The sequence below is a fragment of the Emiliania huxleyi genome, assembly GCF_000372725.1.
Source record: "Emiliania huxleyi CCMP1516 chromosome Unknown EMIHUscaffold_12, whole genome shotgun sequence".
NCBI lineage: Eukaryota > Haptophyta > Isochrysidales > Noelaerhabdaceae > Emiliania > Emiliania huxleyi.
Genome location: NW_005201392.1, coordinates 1,060,515 through 1,088,016, shown reverse-complemented (window position 1 = coordinate 1,088,016; position 27,502 = coordinate 1,060,515). Strand labels below are relative to the sequence as shown.

Sequence of the window (27,502 nt, the reverse complement as noted above, 5' to 3'; positions counted from 1 at the left end):
AACTGAGAGATGGTGGTGTCGTAGTTGAAGTTTTTCGTGTGTGTGTGTAAATGTGACGGCGGAGTTGACGTCTCCGACGGTCGTAGCGGCGTGGCTGAGGGCGGCGGCGGAGGCGCCCGTGCCGAGGGCGCGGCGTGGCTGGTCTCATGGGTCTAGCAAACCATAGACCACACTGAGAGGATGCAACGAAAGCAGGCGGGCGATAGCAGGACGCACGAACTAGTTAGAGGCGGTAATGACCTCGGTGGGTGTGAAAGGTCTACCCATTACCCAAGAAAGGGTAGGCGCGGTTAGATGGGAGGTAGATTGTCTACCTACCGCAGTAAAAACACGAGAGTAACGAAGTGAAGAATGCGAAAACGGTGTGGACACATGCGCAACTTTGACTTTGATCTTTGTGAAATCTCCATGGGGAGCGCCATCTCCATCACTCCCAGCCAAGCAAGCTCTGTCCCATCAAACGAGGTTGGAGGACGTGCCAGTGGCGTGCGCTTGCCCAAGCCCAATGCGGCCGGCGGCATGAAGGCCCCCCAACGCCAGCGCAGTCAGCAGTCCGAACGCCGCGACCGCGAGCGCGGTCGATGGAGGTCGCGCAGTGGGCGAAGCTACCGCCAGCGCCTCGCTCGCCAGACGAGCAGCGTCCATCCTCCACGCGTTGATCGCGCTCGTCATCGAACTGGCGCCACCGGCGAAGGTCGCGACGCTGGTGGCGCCAACCGCCTTGAGCGAGGCCATAGACGCGACCGTGGTCTGATCGATCGCCACTTGGGCCTTCTCCGTTCCCGTGGAGGCCGCCTTTGCGCTTGCGGCGACTTCACTGGACGACTTGACCTCGCCGGAGAGCATGGCGTCCAAGCCGTACGACCCAATGCCCATCGCAAGGCCCTGGAGCTGCCCGGCAGCCGCCTGCAGGCCGCTCTTCCAATCGCCCGCCTCATTGTATGCAGTCATAATCTCCACGCCCGCCGTTTTGGTGGCGTCAGCGAGATACCCCATTCCCACCTTCGCCTCGCCCAGCGCAGCCTTCACGTCTGAATTGGCGGCTGCCTTCGCCTCAATCGCCGACTCTTTCGTCGCAGAAGCGACCTCGTCCGGCGCAATGGCTTCTGCTGCCCGGGAGGCGCCGGCAGGCAACGTCGTGACGCCAACGGCCCCTATCTCGCCCGGGAGCGTCGTGGCGTCGGCTCCGATCCCACCTGGCGTGGTGACGCCGGCTCCGATCTCACCTGGCAGAGTGCTGGCGCCGCCAGTAAGCACCTCCGGGCTGTACTCCTGAGTCATTTCCGACAGCGTGTCGGCGAGGAACGCAAACGCTGACGCGAACGAGGAGGAGGCCGAGATCGAGTTCTTGTTGGCAGCAACGTACGCTTGGGAGGCTGCTGCTTTGAAATCGGCCGCCATCAAGTCCTCCCATACCTTTGAGTTGGCCTCCTGCGCTGCCGCCGAATCGGCCTCAGCGATTGCCGTGGTGGCCTCTGCCGCTGCGGCTGTGCCATCCGACTCCGCACGCACCGCGCCAGGCAAGGCTAGAACGATCAGCAGCGCGAGCAGATTCTGCAGCGCCATTTGAAGTCCCCCCCCCGAGCGAGACCCTGCGTGCGCCGACGGAAGGGAAAGCAATGACAAATGACGGAAAATCCTAAATTTGATAATGAACGTCTCGACTTCTCCCTCACTTCGACTCCCTTGCTTGTTTGCTTTCTTTCTTTCACTTTACAGTCAACGCTGAAGAAGTGTCGTCCCCCCTCTCCATCACAGTCCACTGAGTAACCCCCGACACGAATCCTTCACGCGCGTCCGCACCGAGGCGCGAGGGGAGGAGAGGGTTCGACGTTTGCTCGCTAGTCTTGCGGGCCTGCCTTGCCGGCCGGAGCCTCCTCGTCATCGGCGTGGCGGCGGACCGAGGCCAGGGCGGCGAGCCAGGCGGCCAGCAGCGCGGCCTGGCAACAGCTTCGGACCGATTCGCCCGCGCCGGCCGCGTGGAGGAGAGTCTTGCTGTTGGTCAGCATGATAAAGCCTCCAATCAACACGCCGAGCATGCGAGGTCGCGCGCAAGTCACGAGACGGGGTGCGAGCGGTGCTGCCGAGACGCCACCGAGGAGAAGGACGGCGAGCAGGTCGAGGCGGGCGCCGTGCCCGCCGCCGCCTCCGGCGTGAGTCGCGCAGAAGCCGGCGACCGCCGCCACGGTGACGAAGAACTCGGACGCGCTGGTGGTGCCGACCACGCGGCAGGGGGGCAGCGAGCTCCCCGCAAGGAGGCCAGACGTGGCGATGGGACCCCACCCTCCACCGCCGGTCGAGTCAACGAAGCCGCCGAGAAGTCCGATTAGCCGGAGGACGGTGGCCGACGGGGCGCCCGCTGCTTCCGCCCGGCGCGGCGCGATGCGGTAAAAGCGCAGCGCGACAATCGCACCGAGCCCGAATAGAAGAGTCGCCGAGAGGAGCCGCGCCGTCGCCGCCGGCGTGTACGAGAGAAGCGCCGCACCAGCCAGCGCGCCCATCGCTCCCGGCGGCGCAACTTTTTTGAGGCTCGCCTCGTCCACGTTTCCGGCGCGGCGGTGCGCAAGGCCGGAGGCGAGCGTCGTGCCAACCTGTGCCAGGTGCACCGAGGCCGAGGCGGTCGCTGGCTTGAGCCCCGCGGCGACGAGGACGGAAGAGGAGGTCAGGCCGTAGCCCATGCCGAGAGAACCGTCGACCAGCTGAGCAGCGAAGCCGGCGAGTCCGACGCAGGTGAGCGTCCACACGTCTGCAGCCAAGAGAGAGGCCTGGTGCTCTCGAGCGACCTCAACCACGAGCGAGGCCGTCGCTGTCACGCTCGTGCGAACAACCGGCAAGAGGATCGTGAGGGCGAGGAGCGCCGCGATGACGGCGGCGGCAAAGGAGCTCAGCGGGGACGACTTGAGGGATGAGACTGGCGAGTGCATCGGTGGCGCAGTTTTGCTGCCTTGGACTGATGATCGCTCCCGTTTACCCAGCCAACCTCCGGCGTGGATTAGCAGGGTTTGGACGGTCGGGCGATGGTCGCGGCCGCTGCCGCTCTCCCCGCGGCGCGGCGATGGGGCGCACCGTTGGCTCGTGGCCCGTCCACCCTGAACGAGGCTCCTGTCCGCCCTCGGCCGGCCGATCCGATCGGCGGGGAGCCGCCTCTGCGGCCGACTCGCCGGCCCGACCCGCCGCTCCGGAGCGGCGGTGCGCGCCAGCACAAGTTCGCCCCGCGAGCGAGGCGGGGCGATCCGCGCGTCGATCTCAACTTCGCCCTCGACCTCGACGGCTTCCAAGAGCGCACTCTGAAGCTTGCCTACATCTCTACGAGAGCTCGCGAAAGCGTCTGGAGATTTGCGCTCGACGACGGGCTACCGGCGTCGACCACAAGAACTTGCCGCTGCGGCCAGTCAAGGCACGACCGTGCGGCCCCACCGCCTGCAACTGCACGATCGACTACCGCCACTTGACGGCGCCCAACATGATGGGAATCGATGCGAGCATTGTGCGCGCCACGCCCCAGCCCGCCCCGCCCCCCGCCCCCCGCCCCCCGCGCCCGCCCCGCCCCGCCCCTTGGCCGCTCCGCCGCGCTACCACCGCCGACGCGACGCCGCCGCGCTGCCACCGCCTCCGTACCGCGCGCCGCCTCGCTCGCGCAACCACTCCCAGCACCTCGTCACCGCCACCCGCCCCGACACGCCGCCTGCACGCCGCCAGCACTGCGCCGCGACGCGACGCGGCGCCGGTGCGCCGCGTGCACGCCGTCGCAGCGCGCGCCACCGCAGCGGCGACACGCGCTCCCACCGCGTCCCTGGCCGCATCGAAGGCTGATCCCCTCGCTCCCTTGCCGCGCAGGCGGTCCGATGGATGAAGAACCACCGCGCGAGACTCAAGCGCGCGCGCCAGGCACGGGAGCGCCAGGCGCTTGCGCCCCCGGTGGCGCCCCCAGCGCGCTGACGCTGCTGCCACAGCGCACTGAACTTGCTGCTCGCTCTCTTGTGTACCGTGACTGCTTTGTGCGCTGTTGATAGAGTGTGTGCGCGTTTCTGCATCGCCACACATGAATACTCCCATGATCCTATTGTGTCTTTGCTGTGAGGAAACGGCCCCGCACCCGTTTTTCGCGTCTCGCCGCCAGAATCGGCCTGCCGGCCTCCTTTTCGGCTCTTTCTGCTACCGAATAGAGGGAGCGGACCGTGAGTTGAGGAAATCGAGGGACGCGACCCACTTCGCCACAGACGGTCCCGCGCCTCGCCCCTAAGACGGGTACACGACCGCGGCTCGTGTGCGTGTACCCGTTTTTGTCCGGAGTGAAAAGTCCAACGCGCTCGTCGGTGGCGGCTTCCCTCAACCTGCGCCGCGCTCGGCGAACCTCGACAGCGCTTTCGGTGGCATGCAGCTCTTTGCGACAGAAGCCTGGAGAGCAGCTCCTCTGCTGCTCACACACTCTGCACAGTTGACACAGCCTATTGTGCGGCTGCCACAGCTGTGACAGCGATGGGCTCGCCCTCACTGGCCCTCAGTCACTTGTGCTGCGGCTTGTGTGAGCGACACTGCTCGGCGACTGCCGGCACACTGTGAGACCATGGGTTTGAGGTTAAACCACGCTACCAGCGCTTGGTCACATCGGCCCCGAGGTCAGATCCTTCTACTCTGTTGATGACAAGACTTGTCTACTGGCTGGAGCCGAGCAGGAGGGCCCAGCGCACAACCCCTGGTCAACTCAGGGTCCACACCCCGTATATAGCGACACATCCAATTCTCGGTCAGGTGTAGTGGATCACCTTAAAATCCTGGATTAATTCCTGAGCCCACCCAGCCCCACCAGACGGGTGGCGCGAGGTGCCCGGGCCACTTTTTAGCGCCTCCCGAGCCTCCCGGCGCCTCCGGTGGCCTCCTTAGCCCTCTCCCGCAGCCTCTCTCGGCGACGTGGGGAGCGGCTGCCATCCACGGCTCGCACCGGCTCTTCCAGCGGCTCCACGCTTGCCGCCCGTGGCGCCCGCGCCACGCACTGCCACGCGGCCGCTCGAGAGAGCGGTCGACGCCCATACTGCTGGGCGTGGCGCTCTATCGGTCGACGCTTCGGCGTCGCTGCTTGGCGGGGGACCCGTGCCTCGACGCGGCGGCGCGGCCGAGTACGGCTCGGTGGCTCAGCGCGTCGCCACGGATGAGATGCGTTCCTGCATGTAGGGGGAAGCTCCAAGAATGTTTCGTTCTACTTGCAGGAGAGGTCCAAGTAATTCGAGTGACTGCATGGCTCTTCGCGTCGAGGGATGCGTCCAAGATAATGACTTTCTTGATTGGAAGCGCCGTGTCTTGCGGCACGTGTTGTGACAAACTAGCCGCTATTAAAGAATATGGGAATGTTATCTAGTTAAGGCAACAACCCGAGCGACACCTCAGATAGACTCTCACTGAGAGACCACCTCAAACAGAGACAGACCTTAGACAAATAAGAGACAGGGACACACACACATACACATACACGCGCGCGGTGTACCCGCTGCGTACGTCATGCGCCTGAGCCTATCTCTACTCGCATGCGTCCTCAAACCTGCCCGCACGCGAGGTCGTACTCGCTGCGGGCGAGGTAGACAGGAAGGTATAGAGATCGCGAGACGGCGACCGTCGCCAACTCGTCGCGACAGGCGACGGATGATGTCACGCGCGTGCGTCGTATGTGCGCGGCCGACTACATCGAAAGCTCCAGCGCACACCCGAAACAAAGGTGGCCACAAACAGAGGAAAGTCACTACTGACGAACAAGCAGCCAGCACAACAACAGCACACTCTAAAGTAAGCTCTAAGGCGCCGTAGGCGGTGTCTCCGAGACAGTGTCTGCACACACACCACACACACACACGCCGCACACACGCACACGAACACACACACTCACGCGCGCGCACGCACGCACACCATGGCACAGGCAAGAAACACACGCATGTCACCGCTACGAACCGGTGGCGGCCACCACCACTTCCCCGCGCGTGACCTGGCCGCCACCAGCGGCGGCGTCGCCAACAACGACCGCCGAGACCACCGCCAAGGCGCTGGGGCGGTACTGCGGGTTGTTCGAGCCAGGGCACCGCTGGGACGTTGGGCCGTGCGCAAACATCAGCCCGGTTTTGATGAGCTTCGTCGACTTGTATTTGCAGCCTTCATACGTACAGCGCCACACCTGTGGTGCTGCCGCGGCGGGCAGCGGCGCGTCCGCAAGAGGCAGAGCGGCCGGCGGAGGCGCAGCTGCCGACTTGGCTAGGGACGGCGTGCAGAGCCTGCGGTACTGGGACGGCTCGTCGTCGGTGCCCATCAGGCGCTCGAACGCCTTGCGGCCGTCGACGCACACGCACACCGCGCCGCCCTCGCCGTAGACGGGCTCGTGCACTCCCAGCTCCTTCTTCGCCTCTCTCATCGCCTCGCGGACCTCCTCCGGCGTGGAGAGGAGCCGCTCACCGCGCAGGTCGAGCGCGTCCACAATCGGCGCGAGGATGACGGGGATGAGGGACTGAATGGACCGGTCAGAGAGGTTGAAGAGGAGCTTGAGGATCAGGGTGGGCTGCGCGTGAGGGGGTGGGGTGGGCGGAGGTGAGCGCGGAGCGTCGAGGCGCCGGGAGGGCGGGGACGCCGAGGGCCAGGGGAGAGTCGAGAGTAGTCGCTGCAGAGTGACCGTAGCGAGAGGAGAGGCCGACCCGAGAGAGAGTGGCGGGGCGCGGGAGGGAGGTGCGAGGGCACGCCGCACCTGTCGGCGCGCCGCTGCCAGCAGCGGGGCGAGGGCCTCGGCGCGCGACTCGCGGAGCTTCGACGCCATGGTGGGGTGCCGCAGGACGGCCGCCGCCACCTGCGAGTGGTAGACGAGCAATCCGACGCAGCCCTCGATGACGTCGTCGCTGACGAGGTGCGCGGACGGGTCGGCGGCGTCGGCGTACGACGAGTTAACCTGGCCGAGCGAGTCCGACAGCGACTCGAGCTCCTGCGTCTGCCCCGGCGCACAAGCGGACCGGATCGCATCCCAGACGGCAGCGAGCCGCCGCTTGCGCTCCGGCAGCGACGCCGTCAAGTAGCCGCCGGAGAAGCCGCCCGCGCCGCTCGCGAGGAAGTCGCGCATCTTGGCGAGCATCGTACCGCGCGTGTCGCCGGTCAGCGAGTCGACATACGCCTCAATGCAGTCCCATGCCTCGCCGGCCTCGAGCCCCGCCAAGCCGCCATCGTCGGCCGCCCCGCCGGCTGCGCCGCCCAGAGAGAGCTTCAGGCTGCCGCTCGTGAACAGCGACTCCAGCAGCGACACACCCGAAGCGCTGAGGCCGCCCCCGGCTTTGCCTGCGAACTTGCTCTTGCTCGGCGGGTGCAGCAGGACGAGGGTGAGCTGCTCGAGAGTCACGACCGGCTGCAGCTGCACGTGGCCCACAGGGTACTCGACCAAGGCAAAGTACTGCATCTGCCCACTGCAGCCATTGTTGAAGGCCTTGCGCCCGATGTTTGGCAAGAGGAGCTCAGTGGTAGTGGAGAAGCTCCCCTTTGGTGCATTGAACACCAGAGACGCAACCGCGCTCAGCGAGATTACCTCCCGAGCCGCCAAGTGCTGAACACTGCCTTCCTGTGCGCGCACATACTGCGTGCCGTTCATGCGGAAGGAAGAGCCGTCAGGGACGATCTCGAAAGGCGGCGACTGCACGCCCACATTGTGCACACGGAGCTCCACGGTGCCGCCTCCGATATCCAGCCTCAGCACCGGCGGCGGAGCGGAGAGGTCAGTGTTTTCGTCGTCCGCCGACGATCGCTCTGCAGCCTCGCTCATCTCTAGTGCGGCACAAAGGCGACGATTGACGCCGATCACGGAGGAGGCGACGGCGAAGCACAAGCAGGCGGGCTCTCTATGCGAGCTTGTCTCGACTCTTGTCGCGGCGCCGGCTTTGTCTTTTCTTTTTACCGGTTGTCCGAGACATTCCCAAAACACATTAACACAACAAAGCTCGATACTCGTAGACGGAGAGAGAGAGAGATGGTCATATTGGAGTGACACAGACTAGTGAAAGAAATCACGACTCTCATAAATCTCTCTCAGACTAGACACTCTTCACTCAGCCAACTCGGCTGCCACACGATTCAATGTTCTGCAACTGAGACTCACCCGAGACCTGCAGGCTGCTCGTCAGCACTGCTGCACCAGTGGACACACAGGCAAGCTCACACGCGTGTCTGCTAGGTCGGCGGAGCTTGGTTGATGGGGGCGGCACCGCCCTGCGGAGAGCGGAGAGGGCGGCGCTCGCCTCTCCGGAGTGAGCAGGCGGCAGAGCGGGCGTCAGACGCGTGAGCGAGCAGAGTCGGGCGATCGACGCGTGTGCCTGGATCTTTCGCGAGCAGACGGTCGTCGGCGCCGGGAAGACGGGAGAGAACCAAGCGTCCGGCGTGCGAGCGCGGGCTGCGGAGGGCCGGGGTGCGTGTGCCAAGGACGCGCTGCCCGCGCGACAAATCACCGGTCGCAGCGCAGCCTTGCCCGCCACGCCGTGCCGGCAGACACGCGCGCGGGAGGTGCGGAGCGGGCTCGCGGTGAGTCGAGGTGGCCGAGACGCAGGACCGCCCGTGCGGCGAGGCTCCAGCAAGCGACTGTGCGGGGGGCGAACGGCGTGCGGGTGGGCGGTGGGCCGCGAGAGAGTCACGCAGCGGCGCAGGTGGGGCCGCAGGCTTACCGCAGGCTACGAGGAATCGGGCCGTCGAAGGCAGATACGAGGCGCAGCGAGTGCGAATACAGGAATAACCCGCACGCAACGTGCCGAACCGACCCGCGTGCACGATCGGAGCACCTCTGACGCGGCGCGAGAAGCGCTGAGTTGAGGTGCCGCGGCCCGCGGCTGCAGCGTGTCGAAACGGCGCTTTCGGAGGCGCCGCGGTGGTCGCCGAGCGCGCGGAATCGACGAGAAAATATGACGGCGTGCCGGCCGTGGGCCCGGACGACGGCGCTGGCGAGCCGGACCGAGGCCGCGGCATCACGGTGGCGAGCAGGAGGGGCTTAGGCTGTTTTCACGTGGAAGCGTAGGTGAGCCGAGAACGCTAATCCTGGGTGGGTTTGGCTGGGGGGGAGTGACGGCCGCGGGGTGACGCGATTTGATTTCTTTTTCGCACCGTTAGTGCGCGCAAGTTCGTGCCTAGTGTTGTTGAGAGAAAAAGAATTTCTTGTCTGGAGCAGGCCTCTCAGTTCACGCCAGAATCATGAACCGTGAACCGTGAACCGTGAACCGACTAGATCGATCTAGTGCTCCTGAAAGCCCTCTCTCTGGGCTCTGTCTGCCACACAGTAGCAGCTCACGACTAGCAGCTGCTGTGGCTGTATTTGTAGCCATTTTTAGGCTTCAACTGGTCCCAAAATAGTAGCAACACCTCATGAAAATCAGTCAAAAAAGCCCCAAAAAATCGGAGAGATTTTTAGCAATACCAAACAACTCTAACACTCAAAATCGGCGCCTGCGGCGGGCTTCCTGGGGCTGCACCCCAGACCCCCTTGTCTGGGGGGACCCCCCCCAAGAGCACCCCCGTCGCCCCGGGGGACCCGTCGACTCCCCAGGGGCGTCCGCACAGCAAGCCGCTCGTCGGACAGGCTTGCTCGGACGCTCGATGTCGGCGAGGCAGCGCATGGCGCACGCTTTTTGGACGGTGGCGAAGCCAAAACACCGGGCAGTGGCCGTCCGCTGGCGTGAGCGGCGGCGGTCGAGACCTCACCCTTTGCGCCGACGACCTAACCTAACTCGGAACAACCTCACTCACACAAACAACCCAACCTCACACGAAACAACCTCACCCAAAAAGCACGGTTCTCAAGTTGGGCCCTCTAGCAGCCAGACTCTAGGGACTCGGTAGTTGTGACCCCCCTGAGTGAGGAGCAGGAGAGAGATAGAATAATTTAGAGATAGAGCCTTTCTTTGTGGTTGGTGTTTGTTGGAGAGATATTTTAGAATTTTACAACAAAACTCCCTCGCACAACACTGGGCACGGGACTGGCGCGCACTGGCACTAACACAGGTACACCACGGGAGCCGCCTAAGCGACTCCTGCGAGGGTGGCGAGGCACTTAGCTCCGTGCACCCGCCCACCCCCGCCGAGATATTTTAGAAAACCAACAAGAAATCACGAGACTCTTTGTTGGTGTACAAGGGACAGGGTGGTATTTCTCTCTATCTCCCCTTCTAGCTCTTTAGCATGCAATGTGTCCGACCCCTTTTCCTCCCCGGCGCTATTCCCAGCTGCCTGTGCACCACGCGTCCTTCGAAGCGTGACGACCCGATCTGCAGCCCATCTCGGCTCTGCAGCATGTCGGCTCTGCATTCGGCTCTGCTCCTCCTGCTCTTCAGTGATCCAGCAAACGCTCTCCGGCTGCTGCCGCCATGCGCCTCGCCATGCGCCTCGCCATGCGCCGCGCCTCGCCATGCGGTCCGATCGGCTGTCGTAGCAAAGGCGCCCGTCGCCGCGAAACCGGAGGCTGCTCAAGCACTTGTGGAGAAGCCGGCGGGCGAGCCTACCGAGGAGGCAAAAGCACCTGCCCCGTCTCCGTCGCCACTTCCGCCGTCGTACCCATCCTACTCGGCAGCCAACTGGTTTGACACACCCGACACGGAGCCCAAGGCGCCCGACCCCGGACCGGAGGTGCGCGAGGAGGAAGTGGTCGAGGCGGCAGAGGTCGAGGCGGCAGAGGCCGCAGAGCCTCCAGCCTCGAAGAAGGCGGCTGCAAAGGCGGGGCGGGCGGCCAAGCCTCCCGCCAAGCCGAAGAATGCGGCCTCCAAGCCGGCCAGCCGGGCGGTGAGGCCCGCAGCCGCTCCCGCTCCCGCAGCAGCAGCAGCAGACGCACTGCCCGCCGCCATCCGCGTTGGCTCTCAGCTGCCGCCCGATCTGACGGTCGAAATTGCGGTGCGGTCGAAAGGGCGGCAAACCATCCCGCCCACCACGACGCTCGGCGCGCTGCTGGGGAGCGGCACGTCCGTCCTGGTCGGCATGCCCGGCGCCTTCACGCCCACCTGCAACGACAAGCACCTGCCCGGCCTGATGAAGGCCGCCGGCCGCTTCGCCCGCCTCGGAGTCTCCAACGTCGCCGTCGTCACCACAAACGACCGTTTCGTGAATGCGGGCTGGGCCGAGGCGGTGGCGGCGGCGGCGGGCGTCGACAGCCCAAACATCACCATGGTCTCCGACCCGGACGGCGCCCTCGTTGGCGCGCTGGGCCTGTCCGGCGACATGGGCAGCGGGCTGGGTGCGCGGTCGCAGCGATTCGCCCTCGTGAGTGAGGAGTCGACCGTCACCTTCCTCGAGGCGAGATTCGCCGAGATTCGCCGAGATTCGCGACACGTCCACGGCACGTCCACGACACCCGTTGCCCGCAGGTGGACCCGGGGTTGGACCGTCTCTCCAAGACGTCGGCGGAGGCGCTCGGCTCCTACCTCGACCCGGCGCAGGCGGCCAGTACGCGAAGTCGCGAGACCGAAATCCAAGCACTACTGCTCCGCACCGAGACACGCCTGCTCCACCTCTCGGCCACGCACGCCTCGCCGGCGCCTCGGCCACCCCTCGGCCACCCCTCGGCGCCATCTGACGCAGGCGAAGAGGGAGCAGGGCCTCCGCACCATCGGAGGCGCGGCAGCGGCTCTCGCGGCGGCAGTCCTCGGCGCCAGCGTTTTGCCCGGCCTGACGCCGGTGGCGGCCCCGCCCGTGGCGGCCCCGCCCGTGGCGGCAGAGCGGAGTGCGGAAGACGCCGCCGGCTCGCGTGGCTCGCTCACGCTCAAGGCGGCCGAGGTGGCCAAGGAGGCGTTTTCGCGCGAGGCGGCTCCGAAGGCGGCGCCGGAGGCTGCGCCGGAGGCCGCAAAGCCGCAGACCAAGGCGGAGGCGCGCGGGGAGGCTGCGGGCGCTGGAAAGGAGGAGCCGAGGGCGGCGGCCGCCCAAAGCGAGGCCGTCGCCGACTTCATGAAGACGCTCAAGGCGAGCCTGAAGGAGTGACCCGCCGGAGCGGAGCACGTCGGAGCAGCCAGTCTTTGCGTCGAGGCACGGCTCGGAGTCGATCTCGGAGGGCCCCACCGTTTCGCACCTCCCATCCCAGACCGCCCTCCGCCCGACAAGTAACTACAGTATTAGTCCGGTGACGCAAAGAAAGTGCTTTTTGTGAATTACTGGGCGCGCGCGGCACATGTGGGCTGTGCCTGTGCCGCCGGGGTGGGCGCGCGGCCCCGCGGCGCGCTACCGCGGGGCGCGGCCGCGGGTGACCCCGTGTGTGGTAATTTGTGCATTTTGAGACTGACATGTGAGACAACGTCATGGACACAGCATAGTCTGAGGGTTAGGTTTCTGGAGCCTCGGGTGCTTTTACGCTTTTGATCGGGTCAGGGGAGAGTGCGACTTTTACCACTTTGGTCGTCTCGGAGCGCCCAACTGTTAGCATTTTTCAAAAAAATTCTTCGGCGCTGCGCGCCCCGGGTCGTGCAGTAAGTACTAGCTGTCGTCCCGCAAACGGCAAAGAAGTTCCCGCACACTATGGCTAGAAAAATGCTGCCGCTCGCCTCGAAAGCGCCCGCCGGTGTGTGTCCAAACATTTGGATTGCGCCGCGGGCGCCGCCGGAGAGTAGAATGTCCAAAATTTTCGCGCGCCTGCTGCGGCGCGCGACTTTTTACCATTTTGCCCCGGGCGGGCCCACTTTTGTCGTTTTGCCCCAAATCTACGGCGCGCCGTGCTTTTAGCGTTTTGGCCCAAATCGGCCGAACTTTTAGGATACCCTCAAACTATGGGACACAGTTAACCGCTTATAACGCGGACGGGGTCGGGGGGGGGGGGGGCGTCGGGGTTGGCGGTTGCTCGGTGCGGCACGGTGGACCGGCAGGACCACCCACATGCACATGGACATGTGCAAGTGTTGTTGTTGCGGCCCCGCGCGGGGCCGCCCGTGTCTGTGTTCTTTCTTCTTTCTCGCAAATATCTGTCTCATATATCAGATATATCACGCTTCACAGCCCGGCACGTGGAGCTATCGGCTTAAGAAAACAGCTCGAAAAAACGAAGGCGAAGCAAACCGGCGTTGCTGTATAGATTTACGCCTCAAAGCGCGCTGCCCACGGCCCACCCACGCATGCCACGATGCATGCAGGCCCATGCACGTCAACATGACTCCACCACCGCACCAGAGCACACACATGAAAACTTCAACTCGATCCGATCACGGCTGTCGCCGCTCTGCGCCCCCCCCCTCTTCTCTCACCAGCGGAACTGGCTGATCGCGTGCGCCTTGTCGTCGAGCGCGCGCGCGTCTTGCGGGGTAACATCCGCACCTCGGGCCGCGTCGTGGAGAGTCCGAATCCAGCCGAAGGCAAGGCGCCCAAGGTGCTTCGACACGCTCTCACCGCACTCATTGATCATGCTCACGAGCGCCTCCACGTCCTCGAGGGGGAAGGAGAGGGGGAAAACGAAGTGGCGCGACCACTCGTGAAGAAAGATCGAGGGCTGCTCGTAGTAGTCGTCAAACCGTTCAGGGTCGACATCGTGAAAAGCCTCGCGCTCGTAAAAGACCGCGCGCTCTGACTCACTGGCGAGCTTCTCCTACGTTACGAGCAGACGCGTGAGACCGAGTGAGATGGCAGAAGCGTAGCCGAGTGGAGCGTGAGAGGCCGCAGTGATGTCGCGTACCGTGATCGCGCCAACGAGTGACAGGCTGAGCGGCGAACCGTTCGTCACACGAAACATCAGCGCCTGCGTGACATCCTCGAAGATGCCATCCTCGCTCTCGTTCAGACCAACCAAGTAGGCCGCCTGCTCGTCGACGTCTTCCATTGCCGCCAGCCCCAGCGTTTCGACTTGTGCGAGGAGCGCGCCGGAGGCAATCTCGTCGTCCGCCGTTGCCTGGTAGACGTACTCTCTCACCATCGCGCCAGAGGCGCCGACAGCCAAGCTGAAGCGCACAAGCAGCTCTGGGGTCCACGCGGCCCGGCAGCGCGGGAGAGCTGCGCCGATGGCACTGGCGTCGAGCCGAGGCAGGCTGTTCCATCGCGCATCGTGGTCGTAGTCGTGGCGCGTAGGCAGTGAAAATGGACCCTTGGGCCAGGTTGCTCCGAGAGCAAGCCGCATTGACTCGAGGAGGCGAACGAGGGACGTAGGCGTCATGCGCGGCGCGAGTGCCGTGAGGATCTGCCACAGCCCAGTGGCCTCCGCCCGCGGAATGAGAAGGCACACCGCGTTCGCCACACGGCACTCGACCTCGTCTCTGATCGGTAGTCCGTCACGCAGGGGCTGCATGCGCCCGTAGTAGGGACGCGCACGCCCGGTGGCAAGGCACCACAGCGCATCCTCACTGACATCGACGTGCGCGGAAACGAGCTTCATCGCCCGCAGGAGCTCCGGCCATGTTTTGAGGAAGCGGCAGGTACTCCGCTGAGGAAGCGGCAGGTACTCCGCGACCAAATCGGCACACTCCGCATTTGTGAGAGCGAGGGTGGCGAGGTCGCCTAGCGACAGAGACGGGAGCACGGCAGCGAGCAGGAGCGAGCTGTCGAGCTCGAGGAGACGGAAGGTTGGGGGCGAGCCGTCCGCCGCCTCGAGGAGCGGGACGGCACCCTCTACCAGGAAGGACGGTGGGCCGCACCCGGCAGAGAAGGAGAGGACGGCACCAATCGAGAGGCGCTGGCTGTCAGAGACGTACACCCAGCTCCCGTCGCCCCAGAAGCTGTCAGAGACATACACCTGGGGTGGTCGCGCCTCGGGTGGGAGCTTCAAGACGTGCACTGTGGGCTGCCCGTTGCGCCAGGCGATGACGCAGTGCGGGCCGGATGTCGGGGTGGTCGATCTCGTGCGACGTGGCCACGATCTTGTTGTTGCCGGCCGGATCGCATTTGTAGGAAGCTCCCGCGTAGCGCTTCGAGCCAAGCACGATGGGCTGCTTTGCTTCGTCCGGTGCACGCTTCAGCGTGATCGTCGGACGCGGCCGTCAATCTCGCGGAGGCGGAGGCGCGAGATGCTCGCCGGCGCAGAACCGTCATTTCGGTGGCGAGCCAGCACGCTGCGAGCGTGTCGAGCCAGCATTCTTGGCCAATCGAGCAGGTCAGAGCCAGAAGAAAAACCGGCTATTTCTTTTTCCTCCTGGCCGAACTTAAGATGCACAGCTCGGCTACTGCCCCCGCCGCGGCGGTGGTGGCGGCGGAGGCCGGGACGCGCCTGGCCACTGGGCGTCCGCCTGGGCGCGCGCCTGTCGCGGCCGTCGCGCCCGACGGCGCCCTCCGGCGACTGGTCCGTCGACGATGTCTCCTCCTCGAGGAATGCGTCGCAGCGCGCGCTCTCGCTCACCTCGGCATCGACGACTCGTTCGAGGTGGCCACAAGCTACGCCGCCGGGCTGCGCCGATGCACGCAGAATGCCCTCACCACCTCCTCAGCTCTCGCTGCCGCCACGCTGGGCGGCGAGGCGGCGCAGGGCGAGGCGGCCGCCGACGTGGGCGGGGGCGGAGGCGCAGGCGGCTACGAGTCGCCCGTGGACGAGGCGTCGGAGGGCCTTGGCAAGGTGCCTGGAGCAGGGTCGGGGCACTCCCTCGGTACCCTTCAGGCACCTGGGCTACCACAGGGCACCCCTCCGGCACCTTCGGGGCACCCTTCGGGCACCCTTGGCGCGGCTGTGGGCGGCTCGACCGCTGCGGCGGGTGAGCCGGAGGAGGAGTTGGTGGGGTGGAGAAGGAGCAGCAGCAGCAGCAGCAGCAGCAGCAGCAGCAGCAGCAAGACTTTGACGTGGCGCCAGCAGATGTGGCAGGCGGCGATGGACGACGACGATGAGGAGGGCGCGGCGGCGCTAGACGAGGCAGCGGCAAAGGTCACCTGCCGTGAGGTATTTCCGCATACCGATCAACCCAGGCATCGCCGTCTACGTTGATGAGTGTGCCCCTTTCCCTTCCTGACCACTTGGCAGGCGACCGCCTCCACCCGGCTCAGCAGGCCACCGCTCACTGCTCCACTTCAGGGGTGATTAACTCGTGCCAACCCTCGATCTGGGATCGATGCGAGTCTTCGGGCTCTGCAGACCTACCCTCAGCCTCGTCTGACGTCTTTTGGTTTTCCTCTTCACCGTCTACGCCTACTGGCGCCGCGGCGGCGCCGCTGCATTCCGCCGGCGCTCACCTCTCCGACAGCCCGGGGAGGCAGCTCCTGCCGCGCGCTGTCAGCCCGGCGGGGCGGCCTGTCTCGATCGCAGCGCAAGAAGGCTGTGCGGCCCGCGGAGCCCGTGGAGCCCGTGGACTCGCGTCCGCTCGAGTGGGCGGGCACTACGGCTGCATGCGAGCGTGCGATGGGGCGGGCATATTGGCTGCGGCCCGAGCCATCTCTCGGGGGCTACGCGACGGGATACATGCCCGACGGCAGCTGGGGCGGCTGGGTTCCCGTCAGCAAGGGCCTTAGGGCCTCTGGGTCGCCGGCGAGGAGCCGAAGGAGGTGGACCTCGTCGACGGGGTGTGGTGCGAGGTGGTGTATGCGCTGGATTGAGAAGAACTTCCAGCCCGGCACAAAGCGCGTGCAGGCGCGCTTGCGGGCGCAGGAGCTCGCGATGAAGAATGGCGACGACCGGCGGGTGGTGGAGGCGCGCCCGGTGGCTGCGGGACCCGTCCCGGCCGTGGGTGAACCCGCCGGCGCGTGGTGCGGGACCCGACGCCGACCAGGAGGACTTTGCGCTCCGAGAGTGGCTCCGGTGTGCTCCTTCGAAATGTGCAAGAGCGATCGCGACCGCGAGGTGGTGCGAGAGGCGGCGCGGGAGCGGATCCGCCCGGTGGAGGAGGCGGGGAAGATGCTGGAATGGGACTGGGGGAGTGAGCGGCTCGCGGTTGCCGAGTCGTGCCTGCCATCCCGTGTCGCGGAAGCGAGGCGGCTGGTGGCCCAGGAGTTCCGGGCGGTGGTGGTGTGGAAGGGGACGGCGTGTTGGGGGGCGGGGTGGCGGAGGGCAAGCGCTGCCTGCCGGATGATCGCCTGGGGGAGTGATCGGCAGCGCCGGCTCGGGTTCGGGTTCTGAGGCTGTCCATGCTCGGTGGATCTGTCTTGTCCTTCCCGACATGACATGACAGAGTGTCCCTTGTACTAGTAATGCGAGAGAGTGTGTTGTGTTCTCGTTCGGGCACTTGGAGCACTTGGAGTGCAGTCATTAACCGCACATCCAGGGCCGGGGAGCTAAGAAGCGCACCCAGCGGGCCGGCCGGATGATTGGGATCGGGTTGCGGGCAAGAGAGCCCTAGCCCTGGGGGGTGCGCGTTCGCAGGGAAAGGGCCGTAAAGTAAACATTCTCCGAGGGTTGGACCCGCGTACCGGGTTTCCCCTTAACTGCTCGTGCTGCAGTGGACGCCCCCTCTACTCGGAGCTAGTGGACTGGACATTACACTGCACAGTGTAGTATAATAGTATGTACATGGGTAAAGTGGGTTGAGGCGGGCTAGTACTGTAGGGTGGTCGGACTGTCTATTGGGATCGACCCCAGCTATAGGGAAAGTTGACGCGATGGCATCGTTTGTGGCTCGGCCTGGCGCCTGGCCTGCAAGGTCCACCGCGCGCTTACAGCCAAGCGGGTGGGCGGCGCGATCGGCCAAGCTCCTGGCGGCGCTACTGATGAGCCAGCGGCTGATGTGCGACGTCGACATGGTCGAGGAGCAGCAGTTGAGGCAGCTCGAGGGCGACGCAGCCGGCGGCCCGCCAACGTTGCCCGAGTCCATGGCGGTGCCGCTCACGCCGGGCGGCGCGTCGTCGGCGCCATGTACACGGTCCAAGCACCAGGGCAAGAGAGCCCTACTCGAGTAGCCCCGGGGGTGCGCGTTCGCAGGGAAAGGGCCATAAAGTAAACACGGACGGGTCTCCGAGGGTTAGTCCGCGCTCCAGGTTTCCCCTAGCAGCGGAGCGCCCCCTCGGAGCTAATAAACACCAGACACGCACACGACGTACATCCTCACTCGAGCACTCGACGTCACGCCTCGGGGCTTCTCCGTTCGGCCTCCCCCCGCATGTTCTCTCTTTTTTCAATGGCGGCGCTAGCAGCATGCAGACAACGGCGACACGCAGCGCGAGGCCCTCGGCATTGCTCGTTGTATGCTTACTATCGTCATCGTTCTCCTTGATCGCCATCGCTTTGCTCAGCGCGAGGCCTCGGCCGCCACTCCCTGAGGGCTGGCTCTACAAAGGCGATCGTTCGTACTTTGTCACGCCTGCGCGCTACACCCACCTAGAGTGCATCGATGCCTGCCACAGACTCTCGGATCAGACAGATGGAGAGCCGGTTGCGCTCGCCTGCATCGACTCGGCAGCCGCAACCGACTTCGTCGCAAACACCGTCTTCGGAGACTTCGGCCCGCGCGACTACGGGTACACCGGGCCGTACCTCTGGCTCGGCCACCACCAGTGGCCGATCCGCCACGGCTCCGAAGCGGGGTGGAAGCCGGCGACGGTCGGGTGCGACGACTCGTACTCCCACTGGCGGCTGGGCGAGCCGGACGACTTCTTTGCGATGCAGGACTGCGTGGCCGTTGACGCCGACGGTGGCTGGCGGGACGAGGGCTGCTACATGCGGTACCGCTGCTTGTGCGAGCGCGGCGCCGTGTTGGTAGACGGGTTCAGGGACGAGGAGGAGACACATTTGGCCTCTACCGGCTCGTCGACCGCAAAACGCGGCGTCTTCGGCACTGCTGCCTTAGAAGCTGAGTGCAGACAGCTGTGTTGAGCTGGATTGACTGTAGTCGCAGCCTCGCTTCACGCGCCGCCACGAGTACACTGCGCGATGCCGTTCCCGCCCTGACTCTGATGTTCATGGTGTAGGCGCCGCGATGTACCTGCTCGGCTGCGGCAGCCTCACCGTAGATGGACAGGTCGTGAGGCGAAACACAGCGAGAAACCACGCCATCTACGCAAGGAGGACGAGACGCACACACCGGAGCGACACGCAGACACACAGGCGAGACAATCCGCCGTCGCGCCGCTGGTCGGATGGGGCGGCCGAGATCTCCCGAGATCACGCCAGATCACGCGAGATCTCCCGAGAGTAGGCAGCCTCACACTCGCGCTGCTGGTCGGTTGGGGCGCGCTCATCATGCGAGAGAGCCGACGCAGCAGCAGCAGCAGCAGCGGCGGCGGCGGCGGCGGCGGCGGCAAGCGAGGCAGGGAGCCGACGACACGCGCGCGCGTGCGGACGCGCGGCGGAGGCGGCGGCGGAGGCGGCGGCGGCGGCGGCAGAGGAGGCGGAGGGGGTGGGTGCTACAGCGGTGGCGGCGGTGGCGGTGGTAGCGGTGGGGATGGCAGCGGTGGAGGTGGCAGCGGTGGAGGTGGCAGCGAGGGCGGTGGCAACGAGGGCGGTGGCAGCGGCCGCCGCTCTTGGTTTGGTATTGGATTCCTTCGCGCCGAAGCGGAGAGCACGAGCGGCTGCGAGAGGGGCAGCGGCGGCGGCGGCGGCGGCGGCAGCGGCGGCGGTGTCGCCGGCAGCGGTGGCAGCGGCGGCGGCGGCGGCGGCGGCAGCGGCGGCGGTGTCGCCGGCAGCGGTGGCAGCGGCGGCGGCAGCGGCGGCGGTAACGGCGGCAGTGGCGGCAGCGAGGGCGGCCAGGATGGCGGCGGCAGCGGCGGCGGCGGCGGTGGCGGTGGCAGCGGCGGCGGCAGCGGCGGCGGTAACGGCGGCAGTGGCGGCAGCGAGGGCGGCCAGGATGGCGGCGGCAGCGGCGGCGGCGGCGGCGGCGGCGGCGATGGCGATGGCGGCGGCGTCGGCGGGCGCGGCTTGCGCAGCAGGCTGCGAGCCGCGGCGCTGCTGGCGACAGCGACGGCGGCGTGGCGAACCGCCGACCTGACGGGCCTGGTGTGGGGGTCCTTCTCTGCTCGCTCACCGTCGGCGGCGCGCCGCCTTCCAGGCGGGCCGAGTGGCGGCAGCCGCGCTCTCGCCGGCAGCAGCAGCAGCCGCGTCGACCTGGCGAGGCAGCTCTCGCGTGCGGGTGCGGCGCGGCGGCGGATTCGAGTGCGCGTGCAGATGCTGCTGCAGGTGGAGCACGTCGCCTCGGCGCGGCTTCCTGGTCTCTTTCGTTCACAGCCTTGCTCGCTCTCTTCTGCTCCAGGTGCTCGGCCTCGCCTCTTGCTGGTGGGCCTTCACGCCGCTCTTCCTCTCCCTCGTCTTCCGCATCTGGCCGATGCGGTATTGGGGCAGCCCCCTCCTCCCGGTGGCGATCTGGCCGCCGGCGCTCTGCCTCGGCTTCCTGTCCACCCGCCCGCCCGCAGTCCACAGCGTCGCTGTCTTGATCCGCACCGGCCTGTTTCAGGCTTCCTGTCCGTCCGCCCATCCGACAGCGCGATGGTCTTCGCAAACGTGCTCGCCACTGCACTCGTCGTGCTCGCGTGGGGCTGCACCCTCGGCTTCGTCGGCTGGCACGCGAGGCACACGGGTGGCTACTGCCTCCCGTGGCTGGCTTCGCTCGCGGCCATCGACGCGGTCACCTTCGCCTCCTTGGTTGCCATCCTGCTGCACCAGGGGTGCGGCAGCTACTGCCCTCGCCGCGCGCTGCTGCTGCACGCAGACGTGGCCAGGTACGCGGGTGGCCTCGCCGGCGTCACGACCCTTGCCTATCTGCCGCTGCGAATGGCGGACGTCGCCCCGCTCTCTTCTTCAACCTCGGGTGAGACCTCGGCTGCCACCTCGGCCACATCTCGCACAGGTGGACGTTGACCCGCTCTTCTTCACGAATGACGACTTCTTCCCGCCGCTGCTGCTCTGCGGCCTCTCCCTCCTCTCCTTCGTCGTGATGCTCGAGCCAGGCGTGAGGGCCGCCGCCCTCGCCGCGCTCTACCGCACGGGGTCGACGGCGGAGGAGCGGGAGGCGGCCATGCTGGCGGCGCTCTTCTCGCCGGTGCACGGAGAGGATAGTGTATTAGCGGACAACGTCGACATGCTGCTGCAATGGGCAGAGGCGCACTTCCGGACCGTCTGCTTCGAGCTGCTCGACAGGACGGACTTCGTCCCCGACGTCGCCGCGCGCGAACACTCGGCGAGGCGCTCCTGCCAGCGCGGAAGCCTCCTCTCCGGCAGGGCGGCCGGCAGCCGCAACGGCAGTCGCGGCGGCAGCCGCGGCAGCGCGATCGGCGGCGAGGGCGGCGGGGGCGGCGAGGGCGGCGAGGAGGAGGAGGCTCAGCGACGTCCGTCGTCATTGTTGGAGCGTCTGACCAGCCATTGGAGGAGCGAGCCGCGGCTCATGGGCCAGTGCGACGCCTTCATCTCTCACTCGTGGAGCGACCCGCCCGGGCCAAAGTGGGCCGCACTGAGCGCGTGGGCCGAGGCGTTCGAGGAGGAGCACGGCCGGCTGCCCACCGTCTGGCTCGACAAGCTCTGCATCGACCAGCGAAACGTGCAGGAGGCGCTCGCGTGCCTGCCCATCTTCCTGGCGGGCTGCGACCGCCTGCTCGTCCTCGCGGGGCCGACGTACAGCAGCCGGCTCTGGTGCGCCGCCCCTCCCTTAGAGCGCGTCTCGCCTAGAGGGAAGTCACTAGAGCAGCAGAGAGGGAGAGTCTCTCGCGGGCTGCGCGGCGGCGGCGGCGGCGGTGGCAGGCGGCACGAGATGTTGCAGCGCGATCGGCTACTCACACGGCTCACTCATGATCAAGGGGCCCCTTGCACCTTCAATGCCATGGGGCTCCTGCCTGCCTCAGGATGTGGAGATGCCCAGCGCGTGAGGAAGCTCACGCGACCTTGCCTCGTCTCAGGTGCGTCATCGAACTGTTCACCTTTCTCAAGATGGGTCCGCCGCACCGCACCTCAGCTGCCCGCTTCACCGCACGCACGCGAACGCTGTTTGCGCCCGCTGTCAGGCGCGCCGCTCGAGCGCATCACCGTCCTGCCCTTCGCCGAGCCGTCGACGCGGCAACGCTCCCTACTAATGCTGAGTACAGATCTGTGCCATCGACTCGCACTCGAGAGGGCACGTACTTAACTGCATTGCCTTCCGCTGTATTCACTGTATCCGCAGCCCTCGGTTTCGTGCGGTGCTCTGAATGCACAGCACGACGCCGAACCACTCCAACTTGTGTACTCAACATACCCAGGCAACGCTCCCGCGCCGTCTCGGACGACGTGCCGGCGCACGCAACCCTCGCGGACGTGGCCGCGTCCTTCGCCTCCTTTGACGCGGCGCAAGCGCGCTGCGCGCGGCCCGAGGACCGGCAGGCGCTGCTCGCGGTGATTGAGGAGAGTTTTGGCAGCTTTGGAGAGGTGCTTGAGTGCCAGCCAAAGAAGAAGCCCCCCCCCCCCCCCCCCCCCGCGCCTTTTAGTTCAACGAATGGGCGAGGCACGTCTTTGACGTCCGTGTCGACGGCGTACACGAGTCGCGAGTCACCACGCTGGAGGCCGGGTGGAGAGAGGAGGAGCGGGGCTCGTGCGGTCTACAGTTGGTCTAGCTCTAGGCGTCCGCGGCGGGTGTGTTCGTGTAGGTTTTACTCTATCCACGTCACGACGTCTGAGTGGGGAAGCGCCTCCCTCTCCCTTTCGCTTGGCCCTTGTAGCTTGTTTATCTTTCCGGCTGTGCTCTAATGGAGTGTGTGTCAGCAGACTCAGAGTCTCTCGAGTCTGTCAGTGTCACTCACAGTATACACACAGAGGACCCTACAGCTACACTGATCACTGAGAGTTACCTCTTAATACAGTAAAGCGCGGTCGAGAAAATAATCGAAACCGACACCACAGGGGTCTCGGGGCTCATGCCAGACTTCAAAGACGCGATCACAGCAGCGTTGACCAGCCTCAAGGCTGTATCCGACGCGGACATGAGGAGCCTTGCGACAGCCCAAAATAACCAACAATACCATATTGTATCCTTCCCACGTGCTAGGTATTGTTGAGCACGGGACCCCCCCCCCCCCTCCCCCGACTCGTTCTCCAAATAGGACGCGCTATCAGCGCTCAAGTCTGCAGCCGGTGCGATTTTACACAAGTTTCAAGTCTAGTCTTTGAGAATTCCTTGGCGTCGGGACGGAGAGGCGGCCAACACAACCAGCTCTCCAGCTACTGGCAGTCGTGGTGCACCGCCGCGTGGCGGCCGCTTAGGGATGGACGCGGTCGTCGTCGGCGCCGGCCGCCGGAGCCTCTCGTCCGGCTCTCTCTCCTCCCGTCTCTCGGGTTCGTCCCCCAAGAGCCCACCGCTGCTGCCGCGCTGCTCACAGGATACAATTGAGACGAGGCGGTGCCGCATTCGCCGGTGCGTGCCAGCAGCCGACCGTGCAGTTCTAGCCCTCCGCTGCATGGACCACATGCGTGCTGGTACCGCGCTGCTCATTATCCCACCCTGATCTCCGCCCAATTGGTAGGCTTGCAATCGCTGCGGCGGCCCTGGTTCTCGTGGTGGGAGCAATCGCTGTCGGCAGCCGCGTGGCCGGCCGGGAAGAGCTGCACTCTGGGTTGATGAATACTCTGGACTCGGAAGATGAAGTCCCGGCATCTAGCGCGCATAGTAGCCCGAACGCAGGAGGCGAATCATCCCGCCGCGTGCTCAATTCCGCAGAGGGTCCTAACCGGCTCCGCTCATCTTCGGACTCTTCCGACGATGCCGCCTCCGCCGCCGCCTCCGCCGCCTCTGCCAGAGCCAGCGCGGGAAGGGGCGACATCCCGGCCCAGGCCACCAGGTCTCGACTGCCGCGGCAGCGGGCAGGCGGCGAGGCTGGCGGCCAGGCCGCAGGGAAGGGTGCTACGGCCGAGGGAGAGGCGGCTGCGGCTGCTGCATCCGGCGCGTCCTCGCAGGAGGGCGGCCCGGAGGTGGTGCGCGACTTGGAGAGCGCCCTCCTTGGTGAGACGACGCTGGTCATGCCACGCCGGAGACCTCCCGAGGATGAGCTGTCGCCAGCGCCCGGGGACGGGCTGTCGCCTGCGCCCTCGACGCTCTCCCCTCTCAGCCCGGGCAGGTGAGGCCACTCCCGAGGAGCTGGGACTCACGATTGCGTAGCCCGCATGGCCACCGCATGCCATTTCTGCATACCACAGCGCGCGCCATAGAAACAAATAACCTTGACCTGCTCCTCCCAAACCCCTGTCTGAGCAGTGGCTGCGTCGACGCCTCAGCAATGTGTCCACGTTGGGCAGCGGCAGGCGAGTGCGACAAGAACGTCGCTTTCATGCGGTCCAACTGCCCGGTATCGTGCGGCCGGTGCAACGCGGGCCTCGCCCATCCTCGCGCCGGCGGACGGCTAGACTACTACGACGACGAGGTCGACTACGACGACGACGACGATCCAGACACATACGAGGACCCGGACCCAGCGGAGGCAGCGCGATCCTCCAAGGCAACACACACACACGTGCGTATCCTGCCCACAAACTCAGGCCGGCTTTTCACCTCTCGTCGTCCTCTCTCCCCCTCTCGCTCTCCTCTGACCCTCTCAGGGCGCGTGCGTGGACGTTGCCTCGGCCGACAACTGCGCAGTCTGGGAGGCGGCGGGCGAGTGCACGCGCAATCCCTTCTTCATGCACAAGCGTTGCAAACGCACCTGCGGAGTGTGCTCACCCGCCAAATCTTCTGTGCAACATCCGGTGCAGGACCTGCCCGGAGCCACTCAGGCATCGGCCGCCCCAAAAGACGAAGCGGTCGCGGCACCGCCCCACGTGGGCAGTCGCAGAGAGTGCTAGTTCACTGTTTATGCTGTGAACAGGTCGCGGCGCTGCCCCGCGGGAAACTTACGAGCGAGAAGGGGGGTGCTGCCGCCCAGGCAGCGCGGCGGCGGCTGCAGGCCGAGGCGTCCGGCCGAACGGGCGGGGGCACGGCTGCGGCCGCGCAGTCGTCAGGCCTAGGGTGCGACGACAAGGACCAGCGGTGTCCGATGTGGGCGAGGGCGGACGAGTGCAATCGCAACCCCGAATTTATGCACAAGCGATGCGCCCGCTCGTGCAATATGTGCCGCGTACGACTCTCGGCCTCGCGCCGGGCGGATAGCGAGCTCTGACGCTCTGAGAGGAGATCACCCCACGGGAGGGAGGCTTGTTTCCTGCGGGGTTGCAGGCGGGGAGGGGGGAAGTTGAGGCAGCCGGTGCGTAAAAAGTAATCCTCTTTTGTCACAACAAGTGGGCAATCGCTCAGGCCAGCAGCGGCTGCACGGTCGATCTCAAAAAACACGAAAAAAGGCAATATATTCGCGTCGTGAGGCGGGGGGGGGGGGGGGGTTCCCCTATTCGCTCTCGAGGCGACGCAGCGCAATGGCGGAGAGACTTATAGTGTGTGCGCCTCCGTTCACGCCGCGCCTCGCTCAAGCAAGCTCCAATTTCACAGCGCCGCCACCAATCAATCAGCAGATGCCCCCGGCGCTGAGGGATCTCAAGCGCTGGGGACCGTCCTCCTCACGCCCGCCAGCTCGAGGGGCGAGACCACGCGGTACGACCTCTTGGGCGTCGCGACTTTGGTGCGCGGCCGTCTTGTGTTGTCGCTTTGGCGGCTCGACGCGTACTTTTGCAGAAACTCGTCCGGCGCAACGGAGACGACGATCGCACGGCCCGGGGAGGAGGGGGGGTTGCTCTTAACTTCGTCCGCAGCCTGTTGCGCCTGCAGGGCAAGGCGGGAGTGTTTTGGACGTGAGGTGGATCGATGCCGAACCGTGCACGTTGCATGGGATGGGATCTCGTGATTGTCACGAATCTGTCAAGGCTCTGTCTCGACTGGTCGCGGCGCACCAGCTCGAGGATCGCTGCGAGGCAGTCCTCGACGACGACGAACGCGTTGGCGATGGCGAGTCGGAGCTTGCGATGGTCCGACCCCTCGCGGATCCGCTCCGGCTGGCAGATAGCCCGCTCTTTGGCCCAGAATGCGCGCAGCTCGTTGTAGAGGCTGCCCCACACGCGGAGTCTCTACTCAACCGGAGAGTGTCTGTGAGATCGGGACACGACGGTGCGTCGGGGTGGGAGGGGGCGCTGGCCGCAGACACCTCGCGCGGGTTGTCACAGAGCAGCTCAATTACCTGCTGCAGCCTCGGGTGGACGCCTTGCCGCATGAGGTCGGAGTCGAGGCCGGTAATGATGATGTGTCCCTTCTTGATGTCCACTCGCTCACGCAGCCCTGCGCAGAGGTTATCTCTCAGGGGTGGGGGGAGGAAGAAGGGAAGCCACTTGCTCGCACGCACCTGGGTGTGGTGCCAGCCGGCGCAGCGACTCATCCTCCGTCAGAGTGGCACTAGCCTGTGGACATGTCCTGAACGTGAAAGGACCGTGCAGGGCAGCGATGCTTCCAGTGCAACTTATGCACTCACGAGCGGGATGCGGATTGAGCTGAACGTCGGAATCCTCGCCTGCCATCACCACAGCCAGCAGCTGTTTCTGGTTCACCTTTTGGGAGCGAGACTGCGCAGCGCGGTGCATGCATGCCTCTCTGTCAGGAGCAGATACGTCCGTTAGTTGTTCGAGTTAGTTGTGTTCACGCCCGGCATCGTGCCCTGACTAACCTGGGCAGACTTTAGTCCTCGACAGTGTTCTGTCTGTGTCGGAAAGGAAGATCTTGTTCCAATCACGGCATCTCCAGGAGAAAAAAATACAACCCCAAAGAGGGATGGGAGGACGGCACGCCGCGTCGCCGCCACCACACAGGGATTTCAAAGCTAGAAAGAAAAAGAAAGAAAGAAGAAAACGCTTCCGGCCTGGAGTTCTTTTTGAGCTTAGCCTTCGATGTTATGAAAACAAACGCAAGGCGGACATGGCATATCGCTCTCGGGCTCACAGACATCCCTCACACCCGCGCACACCCGCCGCCCCCGCGCGCGCCCCACCCCGGCCGGGAGAAAGGGGAGTGACAGTTTGGGATTGCAAGCCCGAGTATGTTGAGTCCTGGCTCAACAACGCAGATAACAAGAGGGGGTGGTCCGGCTCACAGGTCCGGCTCACGCGCCTCGAGCTCGCCAATCTACCGCACTGAACACTTCCGCCCCCTCGCTCCCAACCCATCCTCCCCGCCCCGGGCCGCGCCGCGCGGCCGCGCAGTTCTTTTTCCTTGCCGGGCTCGAACAGGATTCGCCGCGGCTCCTGCGAGGACAGACTCGGATGGCACTGTCTGCACACCTCGTCTTCGTGCAGGGCCTCTTCGAGCAGCTGCAGCAGCATCCGCACGGGCTGTCGTACTACGTGCTCTTCCTAGCGGGCTGGACCCTCTGCTGCCTCCCGACGACACCGGTCGAGATCGCCGCTGGCTTCACATGGTCGGTCGGCCTCTCCAGCACCGGTGAGCGGGCCCCGAGCAAGCTCGTCACACCTCGTCGGCCGCATACCTCATCGTGCGAAGCCGTCGCAGCTTAGCGTGCGCCGTGTGTGTGCCGTGCTCACAGTGACCGCCGCTCTCACACCGCTCACGCAGCTGCTTCCGTGCCGTGCCGCAGCCTCCTCGCTCGGCAAGACGATCGGCTCGTGCACTGCCTTCGCGCTGAGCCGACTCCTACTTGCGCCTCTCCTCTCGCGTTCACCCGCCACGGCCGCTGGACCACTCCGCCGCCGGGTGAACAAAGCCCTTCTTCGCCCCTCCCATAGGGCCCCCACCAGATCGAAGACCGCCCCGGGGCTTGTTAGGGG

General features: G+C 65.7%; 8 protein-coding genes across 8 annotated transcripts; 6 read left to right on the top strand and 2 right to left on the bottom strand.

Moving 5' to 3' along the window:
• Positions 1–456: 456 nt before the first annotated feature.
• Positions 457–1,566, bottom strand: EMIHUDRAFT_200737 (hypothetical protein; the record flags this gene model as incomplete). The annotated part of the gene is made up of 2 exons (XM_005790581.1): positions 457–1,154; positions 1,227–1,566. 2 exons carry the CDS (start codon positions 1,564–1,566, stop codon positions 457–459), a joined length of 1,038 nt encoding a protein of 345 aa, XP_005790638.1.
• Positions 1,567–1,696: 130 nt separating this feature from the next.
• EMIHUDRAFT_413761 (hypothetical protein) lies at positions 1,697–2,924 on the bottom strand (the record flags this gene model as incomplete). Its single annotated transcript, XM_005790580.1, has 1 exon — positions 1,697–2,924. The coding sequence occupies one exon, from the start codon at positions 2,922–2,924 to the stop codon at positions 1,842–1,844; it is 1,083 nt and encodes a 360-aa protein (XP_005790637.1). The 3' UTR covers positions 1,697–1,841.
• A 66-nt stretch (positions 2,925–2,990) lies between these two features.
• EMIHUDRAFT_420841 (hypothetical protein) lies at positions 2,991–4,072 on the top strand. The gene is made up of 2 exons (XM_005790579.1): positions 2,991–3,487; positions 3,838–4,072. The coding sequence occupies exons 1-2, from the start codon at positions 3,056–3,058 to the stop codon at positions 3,937–3,939; spliced, it is 534 nt and encodes a 177-aa protein (XP_005790636.1). The 5' UTR covers positions 2,991–3,055; the 3' UTR covers positions 3,940–4,072.
• Positions 4,073–10,284: 6,212 nt separating this feature from the next.
• EMIHUDRAFT_98076 (hypothetical protein) lies at positions 10,285–11,958 on the top strand (the record flags this gene model as incomplete). Its single annotated transcript, XM_005790578.1, has 2 exons — positions 10,285–11,244; positions 11,563–11,958. 2 exons carry the CDS (start codon positions 10,285–10,287, stop codon positions 11,956–11,958), a joined length of 1,356 nt encoding a protein of 451 aa, XP_005790635.1.
• Positions 11,959–15,094: 3,136 nt separating this feature from the next.
• Positions 15,095–16,984, top strand: EMIHUDRAFT_200731 (hypothetical protein; the record flags this gene model as incomplete). Its single annotated transcript, XM_005790577.1, has 4 exons — positions 15,095–15,652; positions 15,728–15,809; positions 15,896–15,948; positions 16,178–16,984. 4 exons carry the CDS (start codon positions 15,095–15,097, stop codon positions 16,982–16,984), a joined length of 1,500 nt encoding a protein of 499 aa, XP_005790634.1.
• A 587-nt stretch (positions 16,985–17,571) lies between these two features.
• EMIHUDRAFT_200730 (hypothetical protein) lies at positions 17,572–18,768 on the top strand (the record flags this gene model as incomplete). Its single annotated transcript, XM_005790576.1, has 4 exons — positions 17,572–17,679; positions 17,783–17,821; positions 18,122–18,606; positions 18,690–18,768. 4 exons carry the CDS (start codon positions 17,572–17,574, stop codon positions 18,766–18,768), a joined length of 711 nt encoding a protein of 236 aa, XP_005790633.1.
• Positions 18,769–21,125: 2,357 nt separating this feature from the next.
• Positions 21,126–22,423, top strand: EMIHUDRAFT_433638 (hypothetical protein). The gene is made up of 5 exons (XM_005790575.1): positions 21,126–21,418; positions 21,682–21,716; positions 21,787–21,838; positions 22,021–22,186; positions 22,246–22,423. Exons 1-5 carry the CDS (start codon positions 21,174–21,176, stop codon positions 22,369–22,371), a joined length of 624 nt encoding a protein of 207 aa, XP_005790632.1. The 5' UTR covers positions 21,126–21,173; the 3' UTR covers positions 22,372–22,423.
• Positions 22,424–24,027: 1,604 nt separating this feature from the next.
• EMIHUDRAFT_200728 (hypothetical protein) lies at positions 24,028–24,903 on the top strand (the record flags this gene model as incomplete). The annotated part of the gene is made up of 3 exons (XM_005790574.1): positions 24,028–24,096; positions 24,347–24,457; positions 24,613–24,903. The coding sequence occupies 3 exons, from the start codon at positions 24,028–24,030 to the stop codon at positions 24,901–24,903; spliced, it is 471 nt and encodes a 156-aa protein (XP_005790631.1).
• Positions 24,904–27,502: the final 2,599 nt, after the last annotated feature.